We start from the raw sequence: 22504 nt of genomic DNA on the forward strand, positions 1-22504 counted from the left end.
CTGACTCAGCCCCCCCCCCCGAGGGGGCGGCCGAGGGAGGATGCAAAGGAAGCCTCGCCCGCCACGGCGAACAGGCCAATTGCATGTGAGTCTTGCGCGTATGGTGAGCCGCGCAAGAAACAATCTTCTGCACGCGGTGAATGGTAGACGGGAATCTCATATGAAACTTCAGATTGATTAAAATCTATTCAGGTTTCAGCAGTCAGAACGGCAGTAACAACAAAGGTGGTCAAGGCTTCAGGGACAGCGTGGTTGAAAAGGAATGTTTTTAGCAGAAGTGGAAAATATATTGCATTTGCTGGATAATTAAGTGAGCTTTGGGTAAGGAAGTAGGTCCCATTGAGTTCAATGAGACTTCCAGGTAAATGGATGTAGGACCTACTGCAGACCAAATACAGATACAGGGGCATTTGTGCGTTTCTCCTGCGAAGTGCCACACCTAACAGCAAACTCTAGTATGCAAAAGTACATCCCCCAAGAAGTATTTTAAGGTGCCGAAATACTTTTGGTTAGGTTGCACGACTAGGTGAGACGCTGGCCTAATCCAGCAACCAGGTTCTTAAGGAGATCTGTTGTGATAGCAGAGCATCAGTGCCTAGGAGCAGTCTACCTCTGAATACAAGATGATCAGAAACAACAGCTAGAAAGTGCTTTTGCACTCATGTCCTGCTTGTGGGCTTTGCCTCCATTATGGGCCGAGTGAGTGCCATCTATTTGGCCCCAGTCCCTTGCCCCAGAGGACTTCAGTGGGCCCTGCAGAGATGGAAGGGAGAGGGCACTTTGGGAGCCCCTTGGGGCTATGAAGTGCAATAAAGCTGAGGTTCATATGGGTAGCTCAGAGACCCTCCTAGCATAGGCCAACAGCAAGTGGACGCTGCTGTCTGCCTGCTGTCTCGCCTACCAATTTTCCATGACAAAGAAACAGCTTAGGTTCTGTGGGAGAACAGAGCATCTTAGAATCAGGGGGCTGGTCAAGTCAAAGAGGTAGGCCACTGCCACCCACAATCAAAAAGAGATCCCTTCCTTGTTCTCCTTAGCTTTTCCAAATGGGCCATGTCCTCCTGCCAGGTGGTCCAGCCCCAAATCTAAGCTATGCCCCAGATTCACTCCTCTAACTTCTCTGCCTTTGCTGACTCCTTGTCTTCTCCCTGCAAAGCTGTCCTCAGATCAGGGGCATCTTACCCATAGAGGCTAGTGGCGCGGGGTGCCAGGCCGCCAAGTTCTGGAGGGCACCAGGAAAGAGGTGGATGCTGGACGCAGCACCTCCCGGCATCAGCTTGCCGCCCTCACCTGCCTCCGCCATGCCACACAGAAGCAGTGCCACGCCTGGAGCCTCCATCTGCCATGGCCACTGCGGCACGAAGTGGCCAGCTGAGCCGGGAGGCGCTGCGTCCAGCCTCTGCCTCATCCGGAGGGAGCTTTGTACCATGGCACTGGATATGCTTAAGACAGCCCTGCCTCAGATAAAACAGTCAGTCATCAGGAGCAGAGTAGGGTTCCTCACATTTGGGGTGGGCCTCACGGAGGAGGCCCCCAAACAGCAAATTCAGATGCTCCTCTATGTCCTGTTTTCATCCATGGAGAGCTGTGGATATGGCTAAAGGTAAAGGGACCCCTGACCATTAGGTCCAGTCGTGACCGACTCTGGGGTTGCGGCACTCATCTCGCTTTATTGGCCGAGGGAGCCGGCGTACAGCTTCCAGGTCATGTGGCCAGCATGACTAAGCCGCTTCTGGCAAACCAGAGCAGTGCATGGAAACACCGTTTACCTTCCTGCTGAAGCGATACCTATTTATCTACTTGCACTGCATTGCTTTCGAACTGCTAGGTTGGCAGGAGCAGGGACCGAGCAATGGGACCTCACCCCATCGCGGGGATTCGAACCACCAACCTTCTGATCAGCAAGTCCTAGGCTCTGTGGTTTAACCCACAGTGCCACCCGTGTCCCTTTGTGGATATGGCTAGGTGTGTGTTAATCTGGGCCCTGCTAGGCCTATGAATCCATTGCACTCAGCAATTGTTTTATGTTTTATGTACGCGTTAGAGCAGCCATGATGGATTAAAATGGATGTCACTATGCCCTGCCTGTCTCTGTCCCTTTGTGCACATTATTCTTCTTGTTGTTGTTGCTTTAGGTAATGAAGACATTTTGCCAGTGCTTCACTCCAGCCAGGCAAAAGCACATGAGGAGGGTACATAGCAGTGCCAGTGAGGGGTTTGGCCTGGGGAGAGCCTGAGGGCCTGATGGCAAGACCTGGAGGGCCACATTCAGTGCTCTATTGAATGGCAGATATACCAAGCAATCAAAATTGGATGCAATTCTGCTTGATTTGGGGCTATTGTTTGGTGTTTTTCTGAGGTACACGTTTGCATGATTGTGATCAAGAAGGGCAGACATACCGTACTAGAAGCTAAGCCCTTGAACTGTCAGTCATGGCCTGTGGGAGTCTGGTGTGTGGTCTGAAAGGCTGACAGCCTCCACCTATTCTCATTTTGCTTCATTGTAAGTTGGGATAAACGTAATTGTTTAACAGACAGAAAATTTCAATTTTTTTTTACTAAAGCGGACATCTGAGATATGCCAACATCTGTGCAATTGCATTAGGTTCTCTGCATGCATGCACATATTATTTTAGCTCTCCATATGCAGTCAAGTGGAAGTTCCCGGCCTCTTCAAATCTTCCTAGCTGGAAGGTTTGGCCACTGGCCACTAGATGGAAGACGGAAGACAAAGAACAATTTGTGACAGTTTTTCTCACTATCACCACCACTCTTTGGTAGTATCGCTTTGTGGTTGTTAGTGGTTCCTGAAAGATTATCTAGCCATACACTTTAGTGTTTACTTGTTAATGCAATTAATTAAGCGAATTTCTTGAATCCTAAATCAGGACATATATGCCTTTTGTTACTGTGTGGACTTTCTGCACAGGGTCATTTTTTGTAACTAGGCAATACTCAGGTTCACCCATAGGTGGACCTTACACAGAACTTGCATCATGTGTATGTCGCATATTTTCTGAACTTGTTTATGTGTATGTTGCATATTTTCTGTTTGGTTAATGTCAGAAATCCCAGCTCTGACGTTCTGTTGATTCCAAACTAGTACAACAAACTGATAAGTATCCAGTGAAAGATCTGGCCAAGGTAAATTAATTGCACTAGAAACATTGATTTGAACTTATTTGCTTTCCTTAGCCCAGATCAGACTTGCTTAACTTAGAAGAATGTAAGATAATCTTCTGTTGACAGAAGGCCCCAAGATCCAACAGACACTCCCTACTGGATGGATGGAAGGGAGGTGATTTTTGCTGATTGCTCCTTGCCACTGGACTGCTTTCGAGGGTCTCCCAGTTCTCCCTGGCAGATCTGTAGGGGGCACAGAGTGCTGAAGCCAGACAGGAGGGGGGAAATCAGTAAAAATCACCTTCCTTCCTTCCTTCCTTCCCTTTTGTGCAAGGAGAATTCTGCTGAGTACAAGTGTAGATCTAGCAACCTATTGCAAAAGAAATCGAACGCAATCACTGAAGTACTAGCCCAGGGCACATCAAAAGCTCAGTTACAAGTTAAAACAAGCAAGCAAAAACCCAGACAACCTACATTTCCTTTTTCTGCACTTTCCATTTTGAAGTGCAATATTGAAAATAAGCATTCCAAGTCTGCATCTCAAATAGCTTGTAGATATTTTAATTGTTTTATCATTTGAATGCTTGCCGCACAGGCTCCTCTGGAAGGAAGGGCAGGATATAAATTAAATAATAATAACAAATAAAGCCAAACTCTCATGGAAAACCTATGTTCTGAATCATGTTCCACTGGATTAAATCTCCAGCAATAAATTGGATATGTTCAAGGACATCGTGGCCAATTTCTTGCCATCTTCATCTGTCAGCCTATCTATTTCCCACTGTTCCAAGTAATAACTAGCCTCTGTTTCTGCTCAGTGCCTTGCTGCTAGCCTGGAATTGAAAACTTCATTACCAAGGCAGGCTATTTTCAGGCAGTTCTTCTGGTTGCTGCTTTTATACAACCCAATGCACATTTTCTCAGCATATTTTTGCCTAGGCAGTAAGGTTTAATTAGAGTATATGAATTGAGATAATAGGAATGATAGGAAATTTAGTCACTTATTTAAAAGCATTTGTAAACCACTTAATATTTTAAATGTATTTAAGTAGTGTAATACACACACACACACGTATCATTAAAACAAAAATACAACCTAAAGCCAAGTTTTTAAGAGTAATATAAGCATATAAAAACAAATAAATTCATCATATCAAACAAGGTCAAATATTTTGAGTCAGTGAAAGCCTGGGGGAAAAGATAATTTTTTACAAGATGTCTGAAGCAACATGATGGTTGCTGCTTCATGTAAAGGTAAAGGGTAAAGGGACCCCTGATCATTAGGTCCAGTTGCAGACAACTCTGGGCTTGCGGTGCTCATCTCGCTTTACTGGCTGAGGGAGCTTCCAGGTCATGTGGCCAGCATGACTAAGCTGCTTCTGGCGAACCAGAGCAGCACACGGAAATGCCGTAACTATTTATCTACTTGCACTTTTGCAAGCTTTCGAACTGCTAGGTTGGCAGGAGCAGGGACTGAGCAACGGGAGCTCACCCCGTCGCAGGGATTCAAACCGCCGACCTTCTGATCGGCAAGCCCTAAGCTCTGTGGTTTAGACCACAGTGCCACCTGTGTCCCTTATGTATGGCAAAGCTGATAGTAACTCCAGCATATCCTTTATTGGAAGCATTTTACACAGTACAAACCTAGGCTTGCTCACTCAAAACAGGAAGCCACAACCAGTCTCAGGTAATTCCACCTTTATAATGCATAGGTTTATTGCTCTGCTACAAGCAGCTGGTAGGAACCACTGCATCATATATCTGTTGAACATCCATATCCCAGTGAGCAATGAAATCTCTTGCTAGGTGGCAGGAGCCTCTGTTCATGTCAGTGGAAAAGAGGGGCAGAGCAATGGGGCGGGGAGGGGTCAGCAAAGGGCACTATGTCACAGTGTACATTATGGCTTACACCATGCCCTGACCACTTGAGATGGACCAGGGTTCTAGTGTCATGGGCTGACCTCACTTCACTTCCACTTTACATCTCTTAAGTGTACACAGATAAAATTGAACAACCTGACCCTATGTACAGTTTCTACTATGCTCCTAGGCCTTACAGGTGAGATAGGACGGCACCCTTACGTATAAATCTAAAAATATATATCATGTGACCCATAGAATTTCTTTCATTACATTTTTGTCCACTCTTCTTCCAAGGTGCTTGGCTCCCTGCAATTTTATCTTTACAACTGGTCTATGAAAAAGGTTAACCTCATGAGCAGAGACTTGAGCCTAAGTCTTCTCAATAGAACTCCAGCTCTTTAACCACCACATCACTTGGGCCAACAAGCTGAGACTTGAGTCAGACAATCAAAGACTCTGATCATCAATGGACCATCTAGGATTGGGAGCACAGCCTGTTCTGGATGAGGTTGTACTCCCTCTGAAGGAGCAGGTCTGAGGCTTGGAAGTATGCCTGGTGCCATGGATGAGCCTCACCCTGGGAAAACCACCTTTGTGATCATGGTATCTCCCCTGCCGGTAAAATTAGCGAAAGTGTATAAGACATGTAATAAGTGTTGGAAATGTAAAGATAAAGAAGGCTCTTTTTACCATATGTGGTGGGAATGTAAGAAAGTGAAAGGCTTCTGGGAAATGATATATAATGAATTGAAGAAGATACTAAAATATACATTTATAAAGAAGCCAGAGGTCTTTCTGTTAGGAATTTTAGGAAATGAGATAAAGAGAAAGGACAGTAAATTTTTTCAATATGCAGTGACAGCTGCAAGAATGTTACTGGCTCAGAAATGGAAACAACAGGGAATACCGACAATGGAAGAATGGAGAAGGAAGCTGTTAGACTATGCTGAGTTGGATAAATTGACTGGGAAGATTACTTAAGAGACCAAAAGTTCACCGAGGACTGGGGAAAATTTGTGGAATATCTGGAAAGTATAAGTGAGGGACAAATAACGCTAGAGGGATTTAAAGAAGCACTGTGAAATGTGAGAAGTATTGTTAAAAGCGAATAGAAAAAGAAAGGTTCAAATAATGACAATACAAACCTAAGAAATGCGTAAATTAATAATGACTACAAATGATTTACGGAAAAGCTGAAGGAAGTCCAGAAAAGAAACACTTTGTGAAAAATTGGATGTGAAATTATTATGTGTTTTTGTTTTTGCTGTAAATTAATAAAAATTATTTATATAAAAGGAAGTATGCCTGGTGCCAGCATTGCTCCCTGATGTTCCAGTGGCTGCTGGAGCCAGTAGTGTTTTTGCATCATTTGTCTCCCTTCTCATAGGAAAGAGAGATTGGCTAGAGAAGTACATGCCTACTATGCATAGCTGTTAACCTTCCCTTTTTTTGCGGGAAATTCCCTTATTCCAGCACCGTTTCCTGCTGCTTCCCGCTGCTATCCTGGAATCTTAGATATCCTGTAGACTGTCTCCAGGACAGGTGAGGCTGCTGATCCCTTATTTTCAAATCTGAAAGTTGACAGCTATGCTACTATGCACCTTGACTTCTGGATAAGCTTCATTTGCTGCCTCACCTTTCTCTAGCCCCAAAGCCATTGCGAATCACATGACTGGAAAACTCTGTGGTGCATATGCTAACCTTTTTGCTGAATCGTCTTAAGAATGGGCCTTTGCTTCTGCCTCCATTTCAAAATGGTTCCTATGTTTAATCAGAGACTGTAATGAGAATTGAGATAGCAGGGGAAAAAGTTTATATGAAGTCTACCAAGGGTGATAATGGTTGCCCCTTTTTCAATTCCATCTAATCTCTTCACTTTTGCAAGTTGCATGTGGCTGAGGGCAACAGAATTACCAACCTGATTTCCAGCATCATGTTCTCCACAGGGAAAGTACAGGAAGTGCAAGACCTCCCCAAGGCATTATTTCATTTGTACAGCAAATGCAGCTCATTAAAACTGATGTGGTGCTGGCGAGGCCATTGACGATACTGAACTCTCAGCACACACCTTTGAAATGGATTAAGTGAGAAAAAGAACCTATTCTGATTAAAGGAAACAGTTTAAATGTCTTATCTGGTTAAATTGCGGTTTTTTATAAAATCCAAGAACCATAAGCTAATTTTTAATGGATGTTCAGCAAGATCAAAAACAAAAGCGTCAGTTTCAAAGCAGTATTTTGCATCCACAAAATGCCTCCAGGAATAATTCCTCTTGAGTGTATGCATATTAAATTATGCCTGAAATGAGGCACCCTATCAGGGGTTTCAAAATGATCATGATTTTCCTCTAGAATCAGGTCCCACAAAGTATGAAAGCAGAAGTAAAGTGGGCTGCTACATCCAGTTGTTAATAAAATCCAGACAGGCAGATAGCAAAAGGCAAGGCACCCACAGAGGTCCTTCATTATGTAGTTTGCATCACATACTGAAGACACATCTCATTACCCTGACCTTAGACACTTAAGATATAGATATTTTAGGACCCACCCTGTTATTTTGATGCCTGGGACCAGATGTAATCAGATCAGCTTACATAGCACCTTCAGGTAGCAAAGGCTGCTGTAGAGAAGAACTGTGTTCTACGAGTTCCATTCAAGTGGTCTATATGGAAAGGTTAATCTGTATTTGAACGACCAAACTAACTTACTCCCACCACCCCACTCAAATAATGGAGGTCAAGGCCATCAGCACTGGATTTTCCAAGCAAGCTAACAAGACCCTGGCATAAGGCCTATGATTTACATAATATGGTGCTGGTGTGGTCTATTTCTTCTCCACTACAAATTTTTCAGTTTAAGGACCCTTTTCAGCATCTTTCCCTTAGGGCTTTTGGTTTTCGTAATACAACACTTTTTTTATAATAATACTGGTGCTGAAAAAAATAAAAAGTTCAGGTGGTCTGCCAAGACCTCCAGAAATTTTCATGTGGTGGTCTACCAAAAGATAAAATAAGTTTGAGAACTACTACTGTAGAATTATTCTAAATTCCATGACCCTAGGGTACGTAATCACATTACAATTGATGTCACTGATCCAACATTACCAAGTGGACTTCATGGCTGAATGGAGATTTGAACCCTGATCTCCCAGATTGTAATCCAGCACTCCAAGCACCCACCACGGTGACTCTCTTACACATCTTGTGTCTAGCTAAAAAAAAGGGGGGGGGGGAGATAGGACTTTAACAGATCATAAACTGCTACAATTATATATTCAGTTTCTCCCTCATAATCCTCATGGGTATCTTGCAAGATGCCAGCACACCTTGTATGTACGCTGTACATTCTGTTCTTGGGCAATCTAAATAGTGACCTGTGATTCACTCTGATCTTCTGGTAGATCCTGACCTGCTAGTTGGTAATCCCTGGGTTTAAACCAAAAAAGCATTACGTAAAATTGCCTTTCCATTCATTGATAGCTTGGTTGATCCACAACCAATATGGAATTATTGCGTTTAGATAACTCAGTTGTACTAAGTTGACATATGACTAAGTTGGCATTGACTAAGCTTAGGCAATGTCCAGCATATAAAAAAATGTTATGGTATCAATACAGGCACCACTTACTGAGGGCTCGATCACTCAGTGTCCCAATTTACGTAAGAAGGAATGGTTTATTGGTGCAACCTTGACTGAAGAAAGATTTAGGTATATTTTGTATATTATTAATTTAAAAGATGTCTAGTCCACCTTTCAGCAGGACTCTGAGTGGTTTATAAGAACAAGATGAAATACAAAGTAAAATATAATGGCAAGTTAAGAAAGAAAACTAGGTGAAAATAATACATGAAAATGCTTGGGAGACTCAAAAGTATTTGCCTGGTACTGAAATTAAAACAGTGTTGGTGCCAGGTATACCTCTCTAGGGAGGGAATTTCACATACAGAACATTCTCTCACTGATCACCACCCACCATAACCTCTGTTCCTGGGCAGGTTGGTGTAGGATCAAGCATTCCTTCTGGGAAGTGGATCCTAAGCTGTACAGCCAGGTTTGAGAAATTTTTGACCTGTCAAATATTGATGATCTACAACTCCCATCTGCCCTAGCAAGCATGGCCAATGGCCATGGATTATGGAAAATGTAGCTCAACAACAGCTGGAGAACCAATGGGTCCCCACTCCTGCAGCATAAAATGGATGAACAGATTTTTCAAGTTTCTTACTGTATCTGAGATTATACTGTAAATTCTACAGTACTGGTGTAGAAAACAGAAGTATTGCTTAACGTATCGGGTACAGTGTAGAGGGTGTGGAAGAAGGGAGGTTGAATTGTACAAAAATCACACACCTTCCCATTCATCTCTGAACCGCCTCTTTTGAATAATTTAAAACGATTTGCTTCCTGTCATTTTCTATATTTTTAAAAATAAAATAAGTTTTAAATAGTGACTTCAACAATCAATAATTATGTACCAGCTTTGAATGATCACTGATGGCATTTTTGTTATCCGGCACACATTTTACTGCTAATATTCTTTATTGAATTTCAATTGAGTACTGATATTACACAGTGGCTGGTTTTTATGTCCAGCGCATTTTATCTAAAGTAGAGACAGTGGCGTAGCGTGGGTTGTCAGCACCCAGGGCAAGGCAAGTAATTTGCGCCCCCTAACCCGTGGATTTGCGCCCCCTAACCCGTGGATTTGCGCCCCCTAACCCGTGGATTTGCCCTAACCCCAGGTGTTGCGCCTGGTGCGGCCGGCCCCCCTGCATCCCCCACGCTACGCCACTGAGTAGAGATGTGGCTGAAAGGGCTGCATATTGATTTATAGCACTGGCGTGTTACATATTGCAACGCTTTCGAGCATAAAGGACTTTTAAAAATTCTGCAGCGAAGAATTTATGGGACTTTGCAACAGAAAGGTTGCAAATATATACAACTGTTACCTTGCTTTCTTTAGGGACATTTTCCTTCCGCCTTCAGTCGTCCATCCCCAAGATCTTTCAGAAACTTTCATTCTGTATATTCTTCTTCTCGGAAACTTGGCTAATGCGTAGTTAAAATCGTTGTGCGCCAAGCGCCGAGCAGGGAGCAATTACTTCCTGAATGAAAGCGCAGCGTGGCGCTTAATGAGACAACGAGGAGCCTGCGAGGTGCTGATTGGCTCTTCTTCCGAGGGGAAGTTTGTTACAAATAAAGATGCTTCTCGAGTTCGGGAGAGTCAGACAAAGGCCGGGCAGCAACGCGGCTGCCTCGTGGGCTTGGACTGAAGATGCAGAAACTGTGTCAGAGAAAGCCCAGCCTGTCTCGGCTGCTGAAAATGAAACGGCACGCGCCTCCCTTCCCCTTGATCTTCGTTATCTACTGCGTTTGCACCGCACGAGTCACCTCAGGTAGGAAACCTCGTTCCTCACACTGCGTATTATTTCAGATACTTAAGACTTTTTTACAGCGTCCTTCATTATGTCTATGGATGGACGATCTGGAAAGTTTACAACAGACCTGGGGGAAAAGGAAGAAATTCTTCGCAGGTTTCCTGACCGTCTAACGAGAGGTTTCTTGGTTGTAAGCCAAGCTTACTTCTAAGAGGAAACTTGCCCAGGAATCTTGTGCATGAGGGAGTCAGAATCTACTGTACTGTACTGTTTACTGTAGCAAGTAAACAAAAAAAGGGGGGCGGCTTCCTTTAACTTTTCCTAATCTGGCTCAGTCTTTAAGAAATGAGCAATAGCTTCCCCACGCACACAACTCAACGACTGTTTCTGCGTGAAGTGGAAGAATCCTCGCCTGTGGAGGGAAGAGCATTTGGGAAGTTTTCCTGATCTAGTAGTAATCTAAGAGTAAAAAGGCTGCGAGCTTTTGCCACAGTGGGTTAGGGTTTCCACCGGGGTCTTTCTCTCTCCTGAAAGAGGAGGAAAGTTGTAAATGGAAGAGCGGCCAATCACTTAAGTAGGAGAAGCAGAAGTAGAGCCTCTAAAATTTCTCTCTAGATAAAGCTCCACGTGGTCCAGGGGGTTTGTTTTTAATAGTACAGTTGAAAGGATCCGGAGACGGTTCAGAAGCTCCAGCACCTGCGATGCTCTCCAAGGTGCTGAAACGAGGATGACCGTCTCGTCTCTTTATAGAACGTGATGTATTTAGCACAAAGTCTGAGAAAACATAGGTATCGGCAGTGGCGTAGCGTGGGGGGTGCAGGGGGGGCCGGCCGCACCGGGCGCAACATCTGGGGGTTAGGGTTAGGGGGCGCAAAGCCACGGGTTAGGGGGCACAAATCCACGGGTTAGGGGGCGCAAATTACTTGCTGACAACCCACGCTACGCCACTGGGTATCGGGACACAGATTTAAAACAAAACTTAAGCGTGTGTGAATTGTGAGAAGGGTGGTAATAAATAGATGTTAAGTTGGTGTGTGTGTGTCTTTTTTCTCTGTGAGGAAACTATGTCCAGTTTCATCACCATCTATTTATGCCATTCTGATCTACCGACTATTAAAAAAAACTAATCAAAAGAGGCTAATTATCACTGTACTGTATAATAAGTTTTTAGAAATGTGCAAACTCAAAGAGTCAACCGAAGACAGTAGTACAATTCTCTTAAGTGCCTTCTGTTGGACTTGCCCTGTCTTTCTTTAGATCTTTATGCAATTAAGGCCCATTAATTAAACCCATGCTGTAGTGTATCTAATGCTTTCTTACTGTTTCACTTTAACAGGATTTCCACAGCCCTTTGATGACTATCTAGGCGAATCAGACATTCCTAAAAGCAAGGTATGCAAACTTTTTAATAAATTTCCATGTCTGTGCTTGGAACACCTATCCCAAAAGTGTGTGAGATCCCATGGGAACAGTGAATTCTACCACTATTATAGAGGGAAGAAAGACAGCCTGGTATATGCCTGATGCATGTAACAAGAACAATTGGTTGCTGCATCCCCATGTTCACTGCAGGAACAAAATCTGTTGATGTAGTGTATATATAAGCTAAAGAAAATCTTCAAAAATGTTGCCAATATAATAAACATTCCAATTTCTCTACCCCACTCCCTCCACTTCTGATTTAGAGACTAGCATGGTGTTTCTGTCAGTAGATGGAACTGTCTGAACAACCCCATGTAAAAATAAGTTGTAATAAATTTTCAGTGGCATAGATTAGGGGTTTTTGAAGTTTCTATCCCCGGGGCAGACATGAAAGGGTTTGAGGCCCGCCAGTCACAAAATGGAGGTGTTGTGAGCAGTGGATGGAAGCAGAGTTTGACATAAACACGACTGACATACTTTTATTCTGATACGTAATCACTCTTTGTAGTGGCAGGGAGTTTCATAGTTCACCATTACTCAAACTAAATAAAGACTCTGGAGTGTGATCCTGTCAGCACATCATGTCTCTGCTCAAACATCTGCACTGGCCACTGATATGTTACCAGGCCAAATTCAAGGTGTTGTTATTAGTCTATAAAAGCTTCATTAGCTTGGAACCAGTTTACTTGGGAAAAAACCACCTTATCCTTTATGGGCCCACTAGACCACCTTGATCAGTTAGAAGTTACACTTTTAATGTTTTGTTTGACTCTTGCGGCAGCATTCTAAATTAAATAAAAATTAATTTTATGGCCACAATCAGACATGGTGATTTTATATCAAAACAACTGCAAAATATGTAATGCTTGACTAACTATGTTTGAAAATAATGTATATTAGAATGATTTTTTAAATTGATGTTTGTATTTTTTTATTATTTGCTTCAAACACATCAATATTTAGTTTAAGCTCTTTTTGTCTTCTAGATCTGCCGTTCTGTTATGGATCTTTGTAACTCCATGTTTAATGGCATGCAGATAGATGAGGTATGATTCGATTCTTTCTTTTCTCTGAAAACTCTGTCACAGTATTTATGTAGTTAAGTAATCATCAATCCTCATGTAATCTGATATGCTTCTCCTCACTAGGAAAATAATCAGGAAATATATAAAAGGGTAAGTATTTACCTTTCTTTATAATATGCACAATACCTGATTTTCTTTAAATAATGAAACATACTAAAATAGCTCTTTCTATGCAGTTTTTATTTCACTACTCCAGAGCTCAAGATCCAACATATCCACTTAAAACCGGGGTTAGTATTTTAACATAAGCATATTTTATATTTTATACATCACAACATACAAAATAGTATAGAATAGTATATAAAATCTTTCATGTGCCTTGAGTGTATTTATTAGCAATGCAAGCCTATGCATGTCTGCTTGGAATTAAGACCCATTGAAACCAATGGCGCTTATTACAAAGGAATTGTGCATAGGATTGCAACTCAAGTCCACAAAGGGCAGGCTGAACCTTAAGCCAGGCAAATAACATCAAACAAGATTTATCTCACATCTGGCCCATACATTTAAAGCACTCTCATACCTCTTTAACAGTCCAGGCTTCCCCCAAAGAATCATGGGAACTGTAGCTGTGTGAGGGGTGTCCTTACAACTCTCAGGACTCTTACAGTTCCCAGTAATCTTTGAGGGAAGTCATGATGGTCAAAGTGGTATAAGTGCTTTAAATCTACAGTGAGGAAGTTATCAGGATCTGAAAAAATATTGCAACTAGATTCATAAGAGCCCGGTAGGGTTTTAGACAGCCACCAACGGCACACACTCCCTTCAGTGTAACATGGGAACCATCTATCAAGGGGGGGGGGGATGAAAATCCATTAGCCTAATACAACCCTCTCTTTTGAACAGTTAGTGAATGACTTTACCCAGAAAAAGCCTTAGCAACGACTTTATGAATTATTATTATTATTATTTAGTATATCTCTGTGTGTATACATATATAACTAGTAATGGTTATTCACTTCATTAAAACAATGGCAAGAAGTGTCCTGAACCACAGTATGGCCCAATGCATGTTTGCCCTGAACAAACCCCACTTAGTTCTATGGAGCTTTATGCCTAGCAAGTGCGTTTAGGATTACAGCATGAGGGATCTGCTCCTAATTACCCAGCACCTCTGCACTGCTCTACAATCCTGGCAAATCCCCCAAGAGATGGTTTTCTGGCTGCATCTGAAACTTCTTGATAAACTTATTTTGGGACTTCATATTTTGAATGAGCCAGTTCCTTATAAAGTCATCTATGTTGAGATGATGTTACTGGTAGATTAGGAATGTCACTCTGTCAGTGAACCATATAGCTGTCATCTAGGCTTTACACATTTATCTTTCTAATTTTTGTCTTTGCATAAAATTGGTGTTCATGATATCTCTTTGTTACAGTCTTTCCCTGTGCATCCTTTAATGAGCCTTGCTCCAAAGCTCTCGGAGAGGAGAATGAAAAGATTCCTTGATCCTGTATGCACTTGCTTCATCGTAGTATTTTGTGGCACAAACACTTCATTTTGACTTTTTCCTTTTCTTTTAAAAAGCCTGGTGGTGAAATTGTGTGCATTTGTCTACTCTCATTTCCTCTTTATATCCCTTTCTTTTTCTTAAAACATTCTATCATTCCCCACCCCATGAATTTCCTTATTGTACCCCATTTTTAAATGTTTATTCAATAAATCACAACCATCATTGTTGATGTGACTATTCCTGTTAGTTAATTCTTCTAGTGTTTGTGAACTGCTAGGCACATACACTATCCCTACCCAAAGGATTGTCAAAATCTCCAGTATCACTCCTGTATTGGTGCTGAATGCTGAAGCAACTTTGCAGTGGGCTTTTGCATGCAGGAACATTCTGCACTGTAATATCCTTAACTGGTAGAATAATTCATTCCCATTGCAGTCAATTGCAACATTTTGTTGACTCACATCTGTAGGAGACTGGGTGTAGCAGATACAAAAAACCCCAACAACTCTGTAGCCATGTAAACTACCAACTGCATCATTTGACTAGTTTAACATTCAGTGAAAATGTAGAGAATGGTACTAGGAACAAATTTACAGAATAAATAATAGCACTTTCAAAAATCAATACTAAGATCTAACTTTCCATTTGAGCTTTGGTGTTGTGCTCAAGAGCATGATCACGCCATTTCCATTTAAGAGACAGAAGCATGCGCTATACACGTTGCTTGGCCAAAGAAAAACCTCAGATGAATTCAAGGTGTTTAGCATTCTCTTTCTGTTTCCAACATTGCCTGTGGTTTTGTGTTTCGAATGCTTTAGCCTAATGTCATGTACTGGAGCAGTCTGCTAGCTTCTGCTGAAAGGCATCAACCTATCAGCATTAGGAGATGATGAAATTAACATGCACTATCACCTTGCAGGAATCTCAACTTGCAGCCGAAGAATTCGGGAAGAAGGTAGGCTTAAAATGCTGGCATTATCATGCATATGTGTTACAAACAGCTCCCAATGCTCAGTTAATTTGTTTTGCCACCCCGTGAGCTGTCTGGGTCAGCATATAAAAGAGACAGAAGGCAAGGAATGGCAGGGGTGATGCCAGCAACACAGTAAATGTTTAAATGCTCTGCCCTTTGCTTCTCCTCCTTTGTGAGTGAGCACGGGGTAGACTCTTTATACATTCAAAACAGACATAGCTATGATGGTTCATAAGAAAAATGGGAAGGGGGGGAATCACCCCAAACCAGACAAAGATTTGCTCAATTTGGGGCAATTTTGTCCTCCCTTAGCAGCCCTCGGAATGCCATCCTAAATTGTTCAGGGGGCATCTCTAACCTTCTTAATATGCTTAATGGGGGTCACAGTGTCATCTCTGTCTTCCTCTTCTCCTTGTTCCTATTTCTCTGTTGGTGTTTGCTATACTAAGGTTCCAGTCCTAACTTATCCACCACCACCCAGCTGGTGGGGCTTTTTTGGAATGGCAGGGCCACCAATGCATCTGAAGCCCTGCTGCTCAGAAAGTCTGGGGTGGAAGAAGGAGTGCCAACTTGATTAAATTATTTGGGGGGGCAAGTAAACCCTGCCCCACATAATCGACCACATGTCATGGTGCAGGGCACAATTTAAATGGCAACGCCCATCAGCTTTGGGGAGCCTGGCCCCCTCAACTGTTTTATTGGGGGGGGAGGGACCTTGGCTTCCTAGGAGTTGGCTCCTATGTGCGGAAAGCAGAGGCGAGGATGATGTGCCCAGATCCATGCTCCAGGCTAGTGCACCAACTGGACCTGACCCTGTCACACAACAGCAGTGAGACCAGAGCTCAGGATCCAATGGATCGTGGACCAGCTCAATCCTGCCTCTTCCTTGCCCCTGAACACCTCGTTGTGGTGTTTTCCTGGCTACCACCCATCCAGACATTCAGCAGGTGGAAGCGTGAGGTTAGAGCCAAGGGAATGATTCTTGTGTCACTTCCCTTGGTAATGGGTGGCAGGAGCCAGCTTAGTCAGGAGAGCTGGGGGGAGGGATAAGTCTACTCATTCCAACTGCCCTCCCCAGTCTAGTTTAAATGGGGGGAGTTGGATTGCTTTGACCAGCTGCCTTCCTATGCATATTTACCAAGGAGCGATCCCCATTTTGAGTAGACATGCATAAGATTGCACTTGAACCCCCTATATTGCTGGGAGGAAAGTTTTGGCTCTGCTGGCTGCAGGATCTCATTGGGCCCCACTACACTGCAGTATTTCAGAACTCCTGACCTATGTCAAAGTGCACAATAGGTTTAGAAACATTTTGCCAAGTCTGCTTTATTTCTTTCCTTTTACAGGACAGCATGGATACCTTGGGCCGACCCTTTTTTCTCTTCAGGGTATCTAATTTTATTTGTTCACTATTGGGGGGGGGGAATTGAACCATACATAGTTTCCCCTCTTGGTATAAAAAAATGGAAACAGCATTTATAAAGCCCGAAACACACACCATTATATCAGAGCTTTCCAAACTGTGTGTCGCAGCACGTTAGTGTGTCGGCTGCAGTGTGTAGGTGTGTTGTGCGAACGCTGTCCGCCTTCCACCCGGGGATGGGAAGGGGTTGATTTAACCTTCGGTTTGCTAGTAAAACTGAATTCTGTGTCGTGAAATGATGCACATCTGAAAAGTGTGTCACCGACATGAGAAGTTTGGAACGCTCTGCATTATGTGATACTAGGCAAAGGTAAAGGGACCCCTGACCATTAGGTCCAGTCGTGACCGACTCTGGGGTTGCGGCGTTCATCTTGCTTTATTGGCCGAGGTAGCCGGCTTACAGCTTCCAGGTCATGTGGCCAGCATGACTAAGCCGCTTCTGGCGAACCAAAGCAGCACACAGAAACACCATTTACCTTCCCACCGGAGCGGTACCTATTTATCTACTTGCACTTTGACGTGCTTTCGAACTGCTAGGTGGGCAGGAGCTGGGACCGAGCAATAGGAGCTCACCCCGCCGCGGGGATTTGAACCGCCAACCTTCTGATCGGCAAGTCCTAGGCTCTGTGGTTTAACCCATAGTGCCACCCGCGTCCCTATTATGTGATACTAGCATGTGTTATAATCTACAGTCCACCCTACACTGTGGTCTCACTGTAGATTGCATCAGGCTTCCTTACCGCAATACAATATATTTAGTGGTGCTATCAAGGCAGCAATTGGGGCAGGAGTCCAGTGGCCCACTCAACAGAATGAGCTGCAGCTATCCCTCACTCCACAAATTCAACAGGACTGGGGAATAATATGTATTGACTATATACAGAGTCATTCCCCATTGTAAGATCATTAGGTCCAAAATCTAAAATTACTTAAGTGTACCACTGCATCTGTTTCTTATCCTAAATATCTAGAGAATTTAAATAATTAAAAAGCCAGAGGAGCTACACAAACAAATACATTATTGTAATTGTTTTTTAGAATGTTTCAATTGTTTTAGAATGTTGTTGCTTCTGTGCAAGGACTTTCACCTGTACAGCAGGGCTTCTCTCCCTCTCCTCCCCTTGCATCCCCTCAAATTGGCTTGTAAGGGTCTGAAGAACCCACAAAACAGCACACAGCAGGAGGAAATTGTTCTGCCTGGAAAGCTGGAACGCTTGCGCAAATGGGACCTTCATAATAATAAAAATGCTTAATTCCACCCCAAATGTTTGGCAAAGAATTGCCTCCCACCCACCCTTGCCATGGCTTCAGTGCATCCTATATGCTGCTTATATGGAGGCGTGCAAGCAGTAGAGGGCACCTGCCCACAGACCAGCATATATGAATGGGAGGCATGGAACAATAACCACATGCCTGCATGCTGACAAAACGTTCTGACAGCCAATCGGAATGCAGCGCAGTTGTTCTAGTCAGCAAAGTGATGCTCTTTTGCAAATTCTCACCTTTGAATGACCTTGAGCTGGAGAAGCACCTGGTGTGCCGACAAAGTCAAATTTGCACCTCTTATTTTCTGCTGTTCACTTTGTGGCAAAGCTGGCGATTATTCTTCTCAATGTCATTTCATGCGTAACACTGCAGTGCGTTTAATTTATTTTTCTTTGCGTGTTAAATTTTCAGCCAAGGAATGGAAGGACAGTGGATAATGGAGGTGAATAGGCCAGTCAAAAGGTCGTGTATTTATTTATTTACAACATTCATATTTGTTTGTGGCGGTAATGATGATTTCTCAGTGGGGTGCATGTATCCTCTCCTATATTAATGAGTATGGAATGACATGGATGTAGCTGGTGGTGGTGAGAATATTTTTATAAGCATGTTGATGCCTGTGAAACAGTTCACATGTATAGTACTACTTCACACTAGGGGCAGGTGATTTTGGGTTTCATCCTGTTCTTCAGTCATGTGATCACCATCATCAAAAGTTGACTGGAGCTGCACATGGGTCTCGTGCTACGTGGTCTGGAAAACCATGTGCAGCTACAGCACACAGATTTATGCTCACAGCACCCCTGCAGAGCACATCTGTCAGGAGAGGGAGTCAGGAACAGGTTGGCAATAGATCAGCGAAGTTTATTCTTTATTCAAGGGAACATGGTTGGCTCAGGAGGCCAGGCCTAGTGAGCACAGCAACTCATCCCAGTAGATCTTGCCTCTATGAGGCAGTTGTGGGGACTGAAGGTCCTCACCGTCCTACAGGTCCCTAAGTCTTCTCCTCCCCTGGGTCATTCCCAAGCCATCTGAGACTATATCGCCACAGCTGTCTTTACTCCACTCTCTTCACGCTTCTTTTGGTTCTGGGAGACCAGGAGGAAGGGGAACTGGTCACAGCAGGAAGGGAAGACACCTTGGCTTCTTCACTAACCTCACTCACCTCTTCCTCTTGGCCCTCTCTCATCTCCAGTCTCTGCTTCTGGACTGTTCTCTACCACAGACCCCCCCTGCTCACTAAGCCCTGTTACTGTCTCAGCTTCCAACACTTTTCCCCAGTGTGCTCGTCTAACCACCACCAATCCCCTAGCTCTGAGCCTTCTTCCTTTGGGGGTTCTCCAGCTGGTGCTTCCCACTATTCCTCTGCATTCAGCCAGTCCATGACACCATTTCACAATCCATTACCTTTTGCATGAATCAAGGCACCTTTGTAGAAACAGAATAGAACTTATTGTGTCCACATGGCTGGGAAGAGTTGGGATTAAAGGACTGTTTTTTGCCATGAAGTTGTTTGGACGAATAGCTTTATGTTTTTTAAACGGTTGCTGAGATTGCTAATAAGATCCCTGCTGTGTTTTAAAATAATTTGGTGTTACTGCCAACAAGCAGTTTCCATGTAGGAAGAAGAAAGGAGCTCTAGCTTTTAGAATCAGACTCATTATGCCATATACTGCTATGTATGCCAACTTCTTCATAAGGAGTGCACTGACTGGAACTTCTACGCATCTGTGCTCTGCCTAGCAATGTGATGCATCTCCTGTTTGTTGTGTTTCTTGGCCATCGTCAGAAAATTACAATCTTTTCTCTACCAAAAAGCTTATTGCTAACTACATGTTTTAGCCTTTTTGAATCCAAGTGAATATTTTTTATTTTAACTACCAGCCAGTTCAGTACTGGAACTCATAGCTGCTACATACAGATCATATTATTTTGTAGTACTGGTAGGCTTAAAGCTTTCAGAATTGACACAACTGCCCTAAAGATGAAGGGTCCAATCCAGTAGAATCATAGAATTGTAGAGTTGGAAGGGACCACAAGTGTCATCTAGTCCCAAGACCCTGCAATCTTTTGCCCAACGTGGGGCTAAAACCCACGACCCTGAGATTAAGAGTCCTGCTCTCCCAACTGAGCTATCCCATTACCAAGCCTTTCTGGATCAGACCAAAGGCTTGACTAGTCCAGCATTCTCTATTCACAGTGGCCAACCAGATGTCCATGGCATGCCTGCAAGGAGGCTGGACTACAACAGTGTTCTTGCAACTTGCATTGTCCAGCAACTGGTATCTAGAGGCATACTGCAGTAGTTATGTGCAGCCTTCTTGCAAGAGCATCTTTGCATGGAGGACCAGTGGCGTAGCGTGGGGGGTGCAGGGGGGGCCGGCCGCAACACCTTGGGGTTAGGGTTAGGGGGCGCAAATCCATGGGTTAGGGGGCGCAAATTACTTGCCTTGCCCCGGGTGCTGACAACCCACGCTACGCCACTGTGGAGGACATCATCTCCATTAGGTGACGGAGAGGGAATGCTTCAACAGTTGATTGGCGAATGCCTTAAGTACTTAGATTCCTTCAAAGACTAACTATTTTTCTTTCAGACTTTTCTTTCAGACTTCAAGGAAAGAGAAAACCCAAGGGTCACTTGACTTCCTCGCTCTATCACTTTAAACTCTGAAAATAAACGTTTGGACTACTAGTCCGCTGTTCAGAGACATGCTCTTGAAGCCTGTGAAGTTACATGTAATAAACTTGCAGCCATCAATTATACCTGTATGGTTTCTCTGTGTGTTCATGCCCTCCCTTTATACCCTCCCAATCCCCGTATGTACCCAGCTGAATATTCATTTAGGTTTGCCATGTCCTCATTTAGCAGAAACCCAAATGTGTTCTTTGTTAAAAATAATTACGATTCAGTGAATAGTTACTCAGATGTGTCTGCTTTATTTGTGGCATAAGTCATGATAAAGGGACAAGTTGTTGGGATGTGAATAGCTGCTCGGGGAGGATATATTTATTAGATATTATCCTTCCTTACGATTGTGAGTTCAGCAGCTTAAAAGAGAAGCTGTCCCCATCAGTACAACATAGAGGCAGCCATTTTGTTGTACATGCAATGGCCCTCAGCACATAGAAGTACACATGAAGTAGCATAGTTCCTGCACCATTTTAAAAAGCATTTTTATCAGGCATGGCAGAAGTGCTGTGCTTTCAAGCTGCTCCAGGCCTCAGCTTTAAACTGCTTAAAGCAGCAGAAGTGGAGATGCAGAACTGCCCTTGGTACAACTCATATGGACTCCTCACTTATTATTTTTTTAATTACTGTTTTGATCTCCAGATTTTTAAAGATTTTCCTGGAATCATCCTAAAAATCTCCCTGGGACATAATTTAAGACGTACGTGAACGAAATCAGAACACGAAGGACAAATATGGATTCTGTCTGCCTCTGGGATAGGTTCTGTCCATCAAGTGATTGACAGATTAATGGCCCCACAAACCTATCAGAAATGACCCAGAGAGAGTGGGCCAGTTCTGGATTTGGCCCACCATTACACAATAATCCAAGAGTAGGGTGAACTATTTTGATATTGGTCAAAAAGTCTTTAAAACTGTAAGAAAATTCAAACTTTGAATTTTGCCCACCCAAACCCACAAGAGTATTTTCAACACACAGTAGACTTCAGTGGCACACACAAGGTATTCATTAAAACAACAGCTTTCAAGTCCGAATTCAACTTCAGCTATGGGCAAATCCTCCTGTTGATTCCTGGGGAAGTGAATCACAGCCCAGTCGCTAAAGGGAACAGAACAGAGGATGACAACACTTTTTTTTAAAAAAAGGAGAAACAAAGCTCTCTAATGGTCAAGCCCTGTTCCTTAATTGTCAAAGACTGGTGGAAACCATCCTGTGGTTTATCAGTTAACTCGGCGAGCAAAACACAATTTCATCTCCATCATGGGGCCACATGAAGCTGAACTAGTAATATATATTAAAACCTTGCAGGAGGTTCCAAAACACCATCTTGGTTTTATCTCATAGGGATCTAAAAGATATTTGAAGTTGTACATTTCAAACTCACATGCAGAAAACCTGAGACGTAAACACTTCGGTATGTTAATTTCAACATATCTTTCTTCTAATGAACGCATTTTACATCAAATTAGAGGGTTGAAGGTACAGGTGGTGAAGCTGCAAACCGGAACATATCACCTCCATCTGCCTCAGCCATTACAGTGCGAACTGTACGCATTAAGGTTGTGGTCCAAAGTGTGCTTATTTGAAAGCAAATCAACTGCTGTCAGCAAGAACGACTTGCAAGCAAATCTGGCTAGGATTGCATTCTGCAAGAAGCTGATTCACACTGGCGCACACTCCTAACTGTGATATTACTTGGCTGCATCCAAAGCTAGCTCAAGACATTTCTGGTAAAATGATTGGAAAGCTTGTTACAATCAAGCAGCAAATAATTTTGGTCAACTAAAACAAATTTTGAAACCTTAAGTGAAAGACAAGATGCTGCCTG

The 22504-nt window shown here is 43.2% G+C and overlaps 1 protein-coding gene across 5 annotated transcripts; it reads left to right on the forward strand.

Moving 5' to 3' along the window:
- Nucleotides 1-20: 20 nt before the first annotated feature.
- Nucleotides 21-20760, forward strand: NMS (neuromedin S). 5 transcript variants are annotated; one of them, XM_053384204.1, is made up of 11 exons: nucleotides 21-85; nucleotides 9949-10381; nucleotides 11700-11755; nucleotides 12772-12831; nucleotides 12934-12960; nucleotides 13047-13100; nucleotides 14250-14324; nucleotides 15244-15279; nucleotides 16644-16685; nucleotides 18398-18448; nucleotides 20581-20760. In XM_053384204.1, the coding sequence occupies exons 2-10, from the start codon at nucleotides 10261-10263 to the stop codon at nucleotides 18434-18436; spliced, it is 510 nt and encodes a 169-aa protein (XP_053240179.1). In that variant the 5' UTR covers nucleotides 21-85; nucleotides 9949-10260; the 3' UTR covers nucleotides 18437-18448; nucleotides 20581-20760. The 5 variants fall into 5 exon arrangements, with proteins under 5 accessions (XP_053240179.1, XP_053240176.1, XP_053240180.1 ...); XM_053384201.1 differs by having other exon boundaries at nucleotides 18398-18428; XM_053384205.1 differs by lacking the exon at nucleotides 14250-14324 and having other exon boundaries at nucleotides 18398-18428.
- The last annotated feature ends 1744 nt before the right edge of the window (nucleotides 20761-22504 follow it).

Source organism: Podarcis raffonei, chromosome 4 (genome assembly GCF_027172205.1).
Source record: "Podarcis raffonei isolate rPodRaf1 chromosome 4, rPodRaf1.pri, whole genome shotgun sequence".
NCBI classification, from domain to species: domain Eukaryota; kingdom Metazoa; phylum Chordata; class Lepidosauria; order Squamata; family Lacertidae; genus Podarcis; species Podarcis raffonei.

Excerpts from the sequence above, each read along its gene's own strand:
- NMS (XM_053384201.1), top strand. The coding sequence starts at position 10,261 with ATGCAGAAACTGTGTCAGAGAAAGCCCAGCCTGTCTCGGCTGCTGAAA. Across the intron at positions 11,756-12,771 it reads CAGACATTCCTAAAAGCAAG|ATCTGCCGTTCTGTTATGGA; the intron begins GTATGCAAACTT and ends TTTGTCTTCTAG. Across the intron at positions 15,280-16,643 it reads CCGAAGAATTCGGGAAGAAG|GACAGCATGGATACCTTGGG; the intron begins GTAGGCTTAAAA and ends TTCCTTTTACAG.